General features: G+C 37.2%; 2 protein-coding genes across 2 annotated transcripts in view; one reads left to right on the top strand and one right to left on the bottom strand.

Moving 5' to 3' along the window:
- LOC106138618 (U4/U6 small nuclear ribonucleoprotein Prp3) overlaps positions 1 to 11274 on the top strand; it is a 21066-nt gene extending 9792 nt beyond the window's left edge. The window contains exons 9-13 of the mRNA XM_060953138.1: positions 6847 to 6994; positions 7771 to 7924; positions 8869 to 9074; positions 10198 to 10330; positions 11132 to 11274. Coding sequence (XP_060809121.1) covers positions 6847 to 6994; positions 7771 to 7924; positions 8869 to 9074; positions 10198 to 10330; positions 11132 to 11245 — 755 coding nt within the window. The 3' untranslated portion in view covers positions 11246 to 11274. The remainder of the gene's footprint in view (positions 1 to 6846; positions 6995 to 7770; positions 7925 to 8868; positions 9075 to 10197; positions 10331 to 11131) is intronic.
- On the bottom strand, positions 2659 to 4887 carry LOC106138619 (probable serine/threonine-protein kinase clkA). The gene is made up of 2 exons (XM_060953130.1): positions 4810 to 4887; positions 2659 to 4319 (listed from the first exon to the last, which is right to left on the bottom strand). The coding sequence occupies exon 2, from the start codon at positions 4310 to 4312 to the stop codon at positions 3017 to 3019; it is 1296 nt and encodes a 431-aa protein (XP_060809113.1). The 5' UTR covers positions 4313 to 4319; positions 4810 to 4887; the 3' UTR covers positions 2659 to 3016.
- Positions 11275 to 14090: the final 2816 nt, after the last annotated feature.

The following is a 14090-nucleotide window of genomic DNA, read 5'->3' as shown; positions in this document are numbered from 1 at the left end:
ACGTCTATATCCCTTGCGGGGTAGACAGAGACGACAGTCTGGCAAAGACTGATAGGCCACGTTCAGCTGTTTGGCTTTAAGATAGAATTGAGATTCAAATAGTGACAGGTTGCTAGCGCATCGCCTGAAAGAAGAATCCCAAGTTTGTTAGCATATCCATATCCAAATCAGTTCTATCATCATAATTTCTTTAGAATGTAGTTATCTTTCATCATAATGCTCATTCGTTTCTCTTAGAGTGCCGTGCGGTTCCCGGCACCAATACAAAAAAGAATAGGACTACTCCATCTCTTTCGCATTGGCCATTCGGTATTTTCAAGACTATTGGCTCTGTCTACCCCGCAAGGGATATAGACGTGACCATATGTATGTATGTATGTATTTCTCTAGAATTGCCTTCAGGCGATGGGCTGTCACTGTTAGAATCCCTCCTTCCTCCCGGCTTCAGTCCCGGTTGCATCCTCACCGCTCTGGAGAGGAGCCCGGGGTGTGCCTTTGACCATGGATCCTGGATTGGCTGAGTCAGGTTTTGACACGAAGCGACTGCCGTCTGTCCATATTGGATCATGATAAAAGCTTCCACTTAATCAATGCTGCCCTATTCCCTTAGTCGGCTTTTACGACATCCATGGGAAATTTATAGAGTGGTCTTATTATGAAGAGCCGGGAACCACACGGCATCAGAAGTTGGCTTTGGGTTGAAGAAAAACTGCATTTTGAAATAATTAAACTGTACTTTTGTAAATATTACAATGAATTTAAAAAAAATAGCGTTAGGTATTGAATTAAAAATTTGTTATAACATTAGACATATATTATCTGCATAATAATTAATTAATGGCGCGCTAATATATATTTTATATATATTTACAACTAGAAAATTAAATTAATTAAATAAAAAAAATGTTCCCATGGATGTCGTAAAAGGCGACTAAAGCATAGTTTACAAACTTGGGATTCTTATTTAAGGCGATGGGATAGTGATCTGCCACTATTTGAATCTTAATTCTATCAACAAGCCAAAAAGCTGAACATGGCCTATCAGTCTTTTCAAGACTGTTGGCTCTGTCTGCCCCGCAAGGGATATAGACGTGACTATATGTATGTATGTAATTAAAGAAAAAAAAGAATAATTACAATTTACAAATTATAGACTTAAAACATTTAACTAGCAACTTCGTCTGCGCGAATTGAGCGCCACATAGCCTACACATGTACGAATTTAGATTCGCGCGTGTACGTGGCGTAAAGAATACAATACGGAATACAGGTTCAATACCACGGGAATTTTAACCAGAATGTGTGGAAAAGCAGACTCTCAATTTATATACATTCAGTCAGAAAAGTATCGGGAATGGATTATTTATTTATGGTTCCAAATTCAAATTTTTGTTTTTTTTTGTTGTTGTTAGATTGGCACAACTGTTTTCCATTTTGGCGCGGAGTTTGAGTTGCATCTGTTGTTTACATTAAATACAGTGCTATTTTTAGTTATATCATATCTAGTGTGTATTGCTAATTTCATAATGGATAAAAACATCGAACAAAGAGTTTGTCTTAAATTTTGCATTGCCAATGGAATATCGTGTTCGGAGTCACTGAAAATGTTACAGAAGGCTTACGGTGAATCGACTTTATCAAAAACTCGTGCTTATGAGTGGTACAAAGCGTTCAAAAGCGGTCGAGATGTGATGGAAGATTTGCCTCGCTCTGGTAGGCCATCAACGTCTGCAACTGAAGTTAACATCGCAAAAGTGAAGGAAATAGTGACTGAAAATCCTCATTCAACTTTGAGAGAGATAGCCACCGAACTTTCTGTATCTCACGAGTCGATCCGTACCATTTTAACTAATAATTTGGGTATGAAACATGTTGCCGCTCGGCTAGTCCCAAAAGACCTGAATTTTTTTCAAAAACTCAATCGCATGAGAGTCGCTGAGGACATGCTAGAACGAGTCAATTCCGACCCAACATTCATGAAACGCATTGTTACTGGTGACGAGACGTGGGTTTACGAGTTTGACATGCAAACTAGTCAACAAGCTTCGGAGTGGCGCCTTCCAACTGAACCGAAACCGAAAAAACCACGCCAAAGTCGTTCAAAAGTCAAAGTCATGTTGACTGTTTTCTTTGACTATCGCGGTGTTGTGCACTCGGAATTCTTGCCGGAAGGTCAAACGGTAAATAAGGAATATTATTTGAGTGTTATGCGGCGTTTAAGAGAGCAAATCCGACGAAAAAGGCCAGATTTGTGGAAAGAAAATTCTTGGATTTTGCACCATGATAATGCACCTTCGCACAAGGCCATCATTGTGAACGAATTTTTAACCAAACACTCAACAAATACCATCGAGCAACCACCATATTCACCAGATATGGCTCCAGCCGACTTTTTTCTTTTTCCTAAACTCAAATTACCACTTCGTGGCACCCGTTTTCAATCGGTAGAAGACATAAAAGAGAATTCGCGGCGAGAACTGACCTCAATTCCGGAAACAGCGTTTAAAAAATGTTTTGATGATTGGATTATTCGTTGGCGTAAGTGTATCGTTTCTAAAGGAGCATATTTTGAAGGTGATAAAATAAATTTGGATGAATAACAAACAGTTTGTGTATTATTGATCTTTTCCTGCTACTTTCTTGACAGAGTAGTATATATATGCGGAAAATTTCAAGAACAACAGTTCAGTAGTTAACGCGTTTATACATAACAAACAAACTTATTTTCGTATTTTTAGTCTTAGTTGGGACTTTATAACCTGAGTTTTTCTAATATAATTAATCAGAATCATCTTTGAACGTGGCCCATCAGGCTTTTCAAGACTGTTGGCTCTGTCTACCACGCAACGGATATAGAAGTGATTATAAGTATGTATGTATGTATTAATCAGAAAGAAATATTCTTATATATTAATTATTAATTATATTAATATATATAATCAATCATTCAATCGGTGCCGGGAACCACACGGCACCAAAATACAAATTTTATTATACTTAATACTAAATCTTCGTTTCAATAATCGTAATCATCTTTAACACAGCTGAAACCGATTCTCTTGTAAAATTTTGGACAACCTATAGATTTACAAAGAAAACAGCTTTGTAATATTATAGGGTCGCTCTTATCATTATTTTCTATACTTGTATTATTATTACCAATACCCGTAACGTTATTATGATTTAAATTAACGTTAATTTGGCTATGGTTCGCTTGAAAATCTTTATTGAAATAATCGTTGTTAAATATTCTGTTATCGTTATTTCGATTATGTTGGCCGTTGGGTTTATATATTTCATCGTTATTAGAATTATTGTTATATATATAGTCGTTATACGATCTGTTATAGTCGAAATGGCTATAAAAATTGGCATTCTGGCTGAAATTACTATTATTTGGGCCATAATTCGCATTTTTTCCAAACGTGTTATAATTTAGTCCTGTCATATTAATATTCGTTCCAAATCTGTTATTATTATATTGTCCGTTCATGTTATTGGATGTATATTGAGATGTATTATTGTTAATTTGATTTGAATCGTAATTATATATACCATTCTCGTTATTATATCTATAATTATTCGCTAAATAATTTGGTATATAATTTCTGTTTGTGCTACTTTCAACTCTATAATTATAAGTGGAATCATTTTGTCTGTTAACATATGTTATATTATAATACACATTTGGTCTTGATTTATAAGGACTGTATGTGTTATATAGCTTTCTATCTGTGGTAGTTTCACTATTATATCTTCTTATATCGTCATGCCTAAATATCGTATCGTAATAAACGTTTGAATATTGTCTTTTTGATCTCGTAAGTTTTCGTTTCAATGTTTCATGATTATTTTCCTTGTACTTTTTTGCTGGTATAGTTTTTATATCTTCATTATCATAAAGTTTTATACTATTTTCTTGTTCAGAATTAATATTGTGTTTCGTGTGTGCAATTTTGTTTATTATATCATTAGTAATCTCATTAAACTTTCTTCCGTTAGTAACGCTTATTCTTTTGTCAAAATCTTTATAATTATCTTCATTTATAGATCCAAATTTTGTATTTTGAATCTTTATATCATCATGTACTTCGACCAATTCATTGTTTAACAGTATCTGTGTATGTTCGTACAAATTTTTGGCGAAAATTATGTTTTCATCTGAAATGTCTTCTTTTTCATAAAGATCGTTGTCGATATGCCTTCTCACTCTTATGTCCATATGTCTATCTTCCGGTATGTTTATGTTGTAGTTTTTTGTATTCGCTACAATCGTTATAACGCCCACTATCACGTAAAATAATAGTATCATTTTGAACCTGAAAAATTGAAAGTGATAATTAAAAAAATTGGGTATACCTACGACACGATTACCTCCATCGTTCATTCATTCATGCATATGATCACGTCTATATCCCTTGCGGGGTAGACAGAGCGAACAGTCTTGAAAAAGATAGACAGGCCGCGTTCAGCTGTATTGTTTATAACAAGACATGTTGCTAGTCCATCACTCAAAAGAAGAATCCCAAGTTTACAAACTTTAACCTAAGTCGCCTTTTACGACATCCAAGGAAAACTCTATTTTCCTTTTCTAAAGTGTTAGAAAACCACACGGCACAACGAATAAACCAATCATGCATGACAATAAATTTTTTTAGACGATGGGCTAGCGACCTGTCACTATTTGAATCTCAATTCTATCGTTAAGCCAAATAGCTGAACGTGGCCGTTCAGTCTTTTCAACACTGTTGGCTCTGTCTGCCCCGCAAGGGAGATAGACGTGACCATATGTATGTATGTATGACGTACCTTTTTTAAAAAAGTATTAATATATATATATATTTACAAGCACTGAATCGTGGCTTTAGAACGCACAGACTGTCTCAGACTAAGATTATTGCTGATATATGTGACCTTCTACTTAAGGTGCAGTTAACTTGATGGATAGAGTGTCCACTTATGGAAATCATGATATATATTTAGTCATTACATACATACATATATGCACGTCTATATCCCTTGCGGGGTAGACAGAGCCGACAGCCTTGAAAAGACTGATAGGCCACGTTCAGCTGTGTGGCTTGATGATAGAATTGAGATTCAAATAGTGACAGGTTGCTAGCCCATCGCCTAAAAGAAGAATCCCAATTTGGAACGCCTATCCCTTAGTCGCCTTTTATGACATCCATGGGAAAAACAAATGCAGTGGTCCTATTATTTTTACTACGCTTTTTTTTCGACTAGTGCCGGGAACCACACGGCACTTGAAAGTTTAAAACAGTTTATTTTTTTATTTGAATCAATACATATAATCTCCGTCTGTGCCCCTTGCGGGATAGACAGAGCCAACAGTCTAGAAAAGAATGATGGGCCACGTTCAACTGTAAGTAATTCTTTTTTGTCACACAAAGTACTCCCCCTTAATTCATTTGTCACACAAATGTCAATTTATAATTAAAAATATATAACTTCGGCTTGTGATATGACAGAGGTTATCATTTGTTATGTAAACATTGGTTTAAAATCTTCTTTATTTTTACTAAATTTTTAGTTTACATTACATTAGTTTGAGTGCTAACCGATGCTCTAACGATGAGGGAAAGCATCCTGCACATTCAGGCAACCGGATGTGTAAACATAATCCAAAATGAGTGAGGTTCCCCTGCAAAAGTTGCGGAGGTTCGTCGATTCGTGTAAAAACAAACATACACACATTCATATCTACTATTTACCTTGCGGGGTAGACAGAGCGAACAGTCTTAGACAGACTGATAGACCACGTTCAGCTTGTCGGCTTAATGATAGAATTAGCCTGTCGACCGAAAAAAGAATCCCAAGTTTGTAAGAAAAGAATTGGACCACTCCATCACTTTCACATGGATGTCGTAAAAGGCGACTAAGGGATAGACTAAAAAATTTGGGATTCTTTTTTTAGATGACGGGCTAGCAACTTGTCACTATTTGAATCTCAAAACATAACATAAAATCACGCCTCTTTCCCGGAGGGGTAGGCAGAGACTACCTCTTTCCACTTGCCACGATCTCTGCATACTTCTTCGCTTTATCCACATTCATAACTCTCTTCACGCAAGCTCGGCGGTTTCGGGTACTTTTGACCTGACCCTTTGCCAGGACGTCCTTAATTTGATCAAGATACGTTCGTCTAGGTCTTCCCACTCCGACCTTTCCCTCCACACTCTCCTTGTATATCTGCTTAGTCAACCTGCTTTCATTCATCCTCTCCACATGACCGAACCATTTTAACATACCCTCAATCCAATCAAATTTCAATTCCATCGTTAACCCAAACAGCTGAACGTGGTCCGTCAGTCTTTTCCAAGACTATTGGCTCTGTCTAGCCCGCAAGGGATATAGACGTAACTATATGTATGTACAAACAAACAAACAATCTATACTAATATTATAAAGCTGAAGAGTTTGTTTGTTTGAACGCGCTAATCTCAGGAACTACTGGTTTGATATAAAAAATTCTTTTTGTGTAGAATAGACCATTTATCGAGGAAGGCTTTAGGAAAATGTTAAATCAATCGGGGATAAGCATTCATCCTTGAGGGCTTCAATGATGCCCAAAATAACTATTCCACGCGGATGGAGTCGCGGGCACAGCTAGTATTACTATATAAATAAATAATATAAATATTATTATTTATTTATATAGTAATACTAAAATACTATATAAATAAATAATATAAATATTATTATTTATTTATATAGTAATACTAGCTGTGCCCGCGACTCCATCCGCGTGGAATAGTTATTTTCCTATTTGGGTTAATAATGGGTTACTATATGGGTAAATAATGTTTTTTCAACTGTATGTCACAGCGGAACCTCTGAAGCCGACATATATGCCGGTGTTCCTGACGAAGAAGGAGCGCAAGAAGCTGAGGAGGCAGAGCCGCCGCGAGGCCTGGAAGGAGGAGCAGGAGAAGGTCAGGCTTGGACTGGAGGCGCCGCCGGAACCCAAACTCAGGTAATATATATATATATATATAGGTATATAGGGAAAATCGTGGCAAGTGGAAAGAGGTAGTCTCTGCTTACCCCTCCGGGAAAGAGGCGTGATTTTTATGTATATGTAGGTATGTAATCATAAGTATTCATAACAATGTATTCTCTCGTACATACATACATATGGTCACGTCTATATCCCTTGCGGGGTAGACAGAGCCAACATACTTGAAAAGACTGAATGGCCACGTTCAGCTATTTGGATTTAAGATAGAATTGAGATTCGAATAGTGACAGGTTGCTAGCCCATCGCCTAAAAGAGGAATCCCAAGTTTGTAAGCCTATCCCTTAGTCGTCTTTTACGACATCCATGGGAAAGAGATGGAGTGGTCCTATTCTTTTTTGTATTGGTGCCGGGAACCACACGGCACGTGAACTTAGTTTTAACTTAATTTATTTGACGTCAACCATTATTCTGAAACCAAAAGACATGACAATTATTGATGTGATGTGTTTCAAATGTCTCGTAATAACGAATGGAAATTATGAATTTGAATATGTATTTATAGTGTATATTATGTATCTCGTATGTATTTACGCATTTTTTTTTGTAATGTATGTATTTTGTCAGTATGCATGTGCACTTTATCGTACCACCAACTTAAATTTTATTCTGTTCGGTCAGCTGGTTGACTGGTAGAGAATGCCAAACGGCATTAAGTCCGCCTTTTGTACATTATTATTTTTTGTGCAATAAAGTTTAAATAAATAAATTTCAAAGAGGAATTTGTATCACAGGATATCGAACCTGATGCGGGCATTGGGCACGGAAGCGGTCCAGGACCCCACGGCCATAGAGGCCAAGGTCAGGGAGCAGATAGCCAAGCGGCAGAAGACCCATCTCGAGGCCAACAAGGCCAGGGCGCTCACCAAGGAGCAGAAGAGGGAGAAGGTGAGAAACATAGCGGCCTCTGTGCCGCAGCGGTAGCACGCTTGTCTGTGACACCGCAGGTCCCGAGTTCGAATCCCGGCCAGGGCGTGATGAGAAACGAACTTTCTCTGATTGGCCCGGGTCTTGGATGTTTATACATACATACATATATAAAATCACGCCTCTTTCCCGGAGGGGTAGGCAGAGACTACCTCTTTCCACTTGCCACGATCCCTGCATACTTCCTTTGCTTCATCCACATTCATAACTCTCTTCATTGGATGTTTATCCATATAAGTATTTATTATAAAATATAGTATCGTTGAGTGTGTATCTCGTAACACAAGTCTCGAACTTACTTCGAGGCTAACTCAATCTGTGTAATTTGTCCCGTATATATTTATTTATTATTATAGCGTTAGTCCCGGCTTCAGTCCCGGTCGCATCCTCACCGCTCTGGAGAGGAGCCCGGGGTGCGACTTTGACAATGGATCCAGGGTTGGGTGAGTCAGGTTTTTACACGAAGTGACTACCATCTGATTTCTTCAACATTTGCAGGGGAACCTAACCCGTATTGGATCGGTCATGGTTACACATCCAGTTGCCTGAATGTGCAGGTATCCTCACGATGTTTTCTCTCACCGTAAGAGTAAAGAGTATCGGTTAGTATACAAATAATGTAACTTAATAACTTTCGAACTTTTTTTTAATAACGAGTCATTGGTACATGGCCGATGTTGGATTTGAACCTGTGCCTTCCTGCCCATCAGGCATTTTAACCTTACCGATTCGACCGCCGACGCTCCGAAGTCAAAGACGAAAGTCAGCATACTATACTATTCTATATTAAACTGTACTGTACTATAACTATTCTATACTAAACTCTACCGTACTATACTAATCTATATTACACTATTCTATACTAATACTGTACTATACTCCTTATTATAATAAATTTTTCACAGATCGACCGCAAACTACGCGAGGACACAACGATGGGTGTACACGTGTCAGTATACAGGGTGAAAGATCTGTTCGAATGTGCATCCGCCAAGTTCAAAGTGGAGGTGAACGCCCAACAGCTGCACATGACAGGTTGTGTGGTATTGCACAGGGGGTGCTGTGTCATCATTGTGGAGGGGGGGCCTAAGCAGCAGGCGAAATATAAGAGGTGAGTGTAAGATATACATTACTAGAGGCCGCCCGCGACTTCGTCCGCATGGAAACCCTATCAATCCCGCGGGAACTCTGGGATAAAAAGTAGCCTATGTGTTATTCTGGGTCTTCAGCTACCTACATACCAAATTTCATGGTAATCGGTTCAGTAGTTTTTGCGTGAAAGAGTAACAAACATCCATACATCCATACAAACTTTCGCCTTTATAATAGTAGTAGGATATACATATGTGGGAGAAGTTTTGTTTTTTGTTTTTATTTAAATCCTTTTTGTTAGCTGACCTCTTACTTATTTTTACGTTGGTAACATTAAGAGATAGGATAGGGAGTCTGTGGTAAGATGTAAGACGTTATAAGATGTGTTTTTAAGAAGTCCAATAAAATAAGAAGATCTACGATATAATTCCGCACTGTTTTACTTTCATACTAAATACATATGGTCACGTCTATATCCCTTGCTAGTGTAGACAGAGCGAACAGTCTTGAAAAGACTGATAGGCCACGTCCAGCTGTTTGGCTAGAATTGAGATTCAACTAGTGACAGGTTGCTAGCCAGTCGCCTATAAAGAATCCCAACTTTGTAAGCCTATCCCTTAGACACCTTTTACGACATCCATGGGAAAGAGATGGAGTGGTCCTATTCTTTTTTGTATTGGTGCCGGGAACCACACGGCACTGCAATATAAGAGGTGAATGTAAGATATATATATATATTTATATATATGTACATACATATGGTCACGTCTATATCCCTTGCGGGGTAACAGTCTTGAAAAGACTGATTGGCCATGTTCAGTTATTTGGCTTTATGATAGAATTAATAGATATATAGTGCCGTGTGGTTCCCGGCACCAATACAAATAAGAATAGGATCAATTTCATTTCTTTCCCATGGATGTCGTAAAAGGCGACTAAGGGATAGGCTTGCAAACTTGGGATTCTTTTTAAGGCGATGGGCTAGCAACCTGTCACTATTTGAATCTCAATTTTATCTTATAGCTGAACGTGGCCTATCACTCTATTCCACACTGTTCGCTCCGTCAACCCCGCCATGGATATAAACGTGATTACATGTATGTATGTTTATTGTCTATTATTTATTAATATCTCATTCCCAGATTGATGTTGCACCGGATAAAATGGGAGGAGGACACGGTGAAAGACGCGGACGGGAACGACGTCGCGAACAGCTGTCAGCTGGTGTGGGAGGGCGCCACTAAGCAGAGGGCGTTCGGTGAGATCAAATTCAAGGTAGGTAAACATGGTTTATGCTTTTAGAATTTTTTTTATTTTTTTTTTCTTTTTAGTTAATTATAAGTACATTAATTTTTTTTTACAATATTAAGTAGGTACAGTAATATTGAAAAGAAAAAACTACTTATTGTCTTTTGTACAAATTAACAAAAAAATCTTATATCGCTCTACATACGTACATAAGATCTGATTTTTAATTATTATTAGTTAAATATAAGTACATTATTTTTTTTACAATATTAAGTACATACAATGATATTGAAAAGAAAAAAACTACTTATTGCCTTTTGTAGTAATAAATTAGCAAAAAAATCTTATATCGTTCTACATACGTACATAAGATCTGATTTTTTAATTATTTTTAGTTAAATATAAGTACATTAAATTTTTTTTTACAAAGTTAAGTACATACAATGATATTGAAAAGAAAAAACTACTTGTTGCCTTTTGTAGTTATAAATTAACAAAAAAATCTTATATCGTTCTACATACGTACATAAAATCACGGTCATATAACGTGAATCATAACTAACCATGGTCGATTCAATCCAGCACTTAAGAATAGAACCACTCTATATCTTTCCCATGGATGTCGTAAGAGGCGAATAAGGGATAGGCTTATACATTTGGGATTCCTCTTGTTAGGCGATGAGCTAGCAACCTGTCACTGTTTGAATCTCAATTCTATCATTAAGCCAAACAGCTGAACGTGGCCTATCAGTCTTTAAGACTGTTGGCTCCGTCTACCCCGCAAGGGACATGGACGTGGTTATATTTATGTATTATTAAACCTTGCAGGTGATGCCCACGGAGAAACAGGCGCGTGAGTTGTTTCAAAAACACGGCGTGGAACATTACTGGGACCTCGCGTACAGCGGCGCTGTCCTGGGGTCCGCGACGGAGGACGTGTGAATTGTGATTCAATAAAACTTACTGTACAATATGTGGTTTTATTTCTTAACTCTTGGTTTTACCAGAAAATTGGTCCGAGCGAAGATAGTGCCTTCGCAATTCTAAAGGCATTATAGTTTTTGAGATTTATTTTATTGAGATTCAAATAGTGACAGGTTGCTACCCCATCGCCTAGAAGTAGAATCACAAGTTTATTAGCTTATTCCTTAGTCGGCTTTTACGACATCCATGGGGAAGAGAAGGAGTGGCGCCATTATTTAGTGCCGGGAATCACGACATGGCAAGGTTGCGGAGGTCAGACGGGACTCGCTTCGTGTCAAAACCTGACTCACCCAATCCAGGATCCATGGTCAAAGTCACATCCCGAGCTCCTCTCCAGAGCGGTGAGGATGCAACCGGGATTGAAGCCGGGACTAAACGCTATGTTTCTCACCTTTTCTCTCTTCTGCTCATTGGTAAGCGCTCTGGCCTTGTTTATCTCAAGAAGAGTTCTCAAGATGGAGGAAAAAGAGACTTTGCAAATCTCTAGCTGCTAACCAAAGACGGAGTTGGTGAAACGAGGTGATTTGAAAAAGAAAAGACATTTAAATTTTAATTTTTTATTTGTACGACAATATCTTACATTAAAGACTTACATAGATTATTTACAAATGCGAGTTAAAAAACTTTCTAGAACAACAATATGTACCTTAGTATCTTGCGAGAAGTATCACATCATATTTCAAAGATTAACTAATTCTGCTAATAATATTTGTCAGCTCCGTTACAGATTAAAAATGAGTTTGTAAGCATTAAGTAAAAATATTTATTTTCCATTTGTCGTCAGACTAAGGTTACATCGGACAATTTAAAAGAAATATAACGCTTTATCTTCTATTAAAACTTAAAACCTCTGATCAATACGTACATCATTCTTACTTACACTATGACCAGAGCGGCTTAGTACGAGTTTAACTCGAACAAACGCGTCGATAAAGTGACCGCGAATTTGTATGGAGTTGCAATAGTGCCATCGCGTTACCGCTAGATGGCGCTGATCGAATCACATACAAATTCCTCACTCGAGTCACTTTATCGACTCTCAGCCCTTTTAATCGAGAAAGTTAACTCGTAACAAGGTACAGGTTTATAACTTTTATTGTTTGTTTGTAAGTTTATATCGCCTGAAATACTGAATATATATTTAGTAGATAGATGTTACTACTTTTTACTGAATTATCTGGTTCCTTTATTGTTTGCCGGTTGACTGGAACAGATCCTTACATGGGATACATCCGCCATTGCAAGTGATTTGTTTCTTTTATAAATATGTACTATTTTCTTGTTACTGTGTAAATTTCTATCCAATAAAGATAATACAAACAGACAAACAAACTGAATCTATCTAAAATTTCACCATTGAAAAAGTACGTTTTAAAACTAAGTATACATCACAGGCGAAACCATGGCGCGCACCTATTCATGTAACACCTCTCGCAAAGCACCTGTACTTATAATTGGACTAATACTAAACGGAAAAATTAATTCTAATTATTTACAAACAGGAATTGTTCCCAATTTTGCCTAAACCGGAGATCAAAAACTAAGGCGACATTTGGGCTGGGTTTTAAAAAAATAATAATTAAACGATACTTCGTCATTATTTTTTGATATTTATTTTACCATTTGTATAGGTAGGTCCTACGGCGTAAAGGATAGTATGAGGAGAAAGGGAGTGACCAGTGAGATGGCAATTGACAGAAGTAATTGGAAAAAACTAACATACTGTGCCGACCCCGCGTAGAAAGTGGGAAAAGCTAACGACGAAGAAGAAGATAAAGGTAGGTCCTGAACTTTCGAGCATAATATGCACTCATGATTAAATTTTAAGACGAATAATGTTTAATGTCTTAAAATTTCATAAGATCACATTGTTAATAAACTCTTCTTAAAATATACTGACCCGATTTTAATCAAATTTCACATATACTATCTGTTAGGGTACCTAGCTTATAAAATAGGACAGATAATTTTTATCTCAATCTATTTAGTGAGCCTGAGCAATGAGTGGTAAATATTTAAAAGAATCAATATTACTTAGGTCACAAATGATTGCTTTTGTAAAAAAAAACCTGCCTCCTATTTTGAAATCGGTAAAATTTCTAAAACTTTTAGGAAAGTGTTTGTTACACTTACACTTATTGCCTCATAAGTATAACAAACACTTTCCTAAAAACCGCATCGAAATCGGTTCAGCTAAACGCGACGACAATCTCGCGTTTCACATTTTCACAAACAATCAACAATTTTACAATTAACAAAGGAAATTGTAAACAAAAAAAAAATATTTCTTTTCTCGTAAGAAAATTTAGTAATATATAAAATAATATGAATGAGAGCGTAAGGAGTATGTTGGGTGTGAAATTGAGTGACCGGATAAGGAACAGCGTGATAAGGGAATGTTGTGATGTGAAAGAAGATGTAGTTACAGGAATAGAAAAGGGTATGTTGAGATGGTTCGGTCATGTGGAGAGGATGAATGAAAACAGGTTGACTAAGCAGATATACAAGGAGAGTGTGGAGGGAAAGGTCGGAGTGGGAAGACCTAGACGAACGTATCTTGATCAAATTAAGGACGTCCTGGTAAAGGGTCAGGTCAAAAGTACCCGAAACCGCCGAGCTTGTATGAAGAGAGTTATGAATGTGGATGAAGCGAAGGAAGTATGCAGAGATCGTGGCAAGTGGAAAGATGTAGTCTCTGTCTACCCCTCCGGGAAAGAGGCGTGATTTTATGTATGTATGTATGTAATAGGAATGAATATTAAATTAACATTTTTTGACTTCACAAAGAAATCAAATTAGAAAA

Source organism: Amyelois transitella, chromosome 31 (genome assembly GCF_032362555.1).
Source record: "Amyelois transitella isolate CPQ chromosome 31, ilAmyTran1.1, whole genome shotgun sequence".
Classification (NCBI taxonomy): domain Eukaryota; kingdom Metazoa; phylum Arthropoda; class Insecta; order Lepidoptera; family Pyralidae; genus Amyelois; species Amyelois transitella.
The sequence above is the reverse complement of the archived record's forward strand: the minus strand, read 5'-3'. Positions and strand labels throughout refer to the sequence as shown.

Coding starts and splice junctions, on each gene's coding strand:
- LOC106138619 (XM_060953130.1), bottom strand. CDS start 4,312: ATGATACTATTATTTTACGTGATAGTGGGCGTTATAACGATTGTAGCG.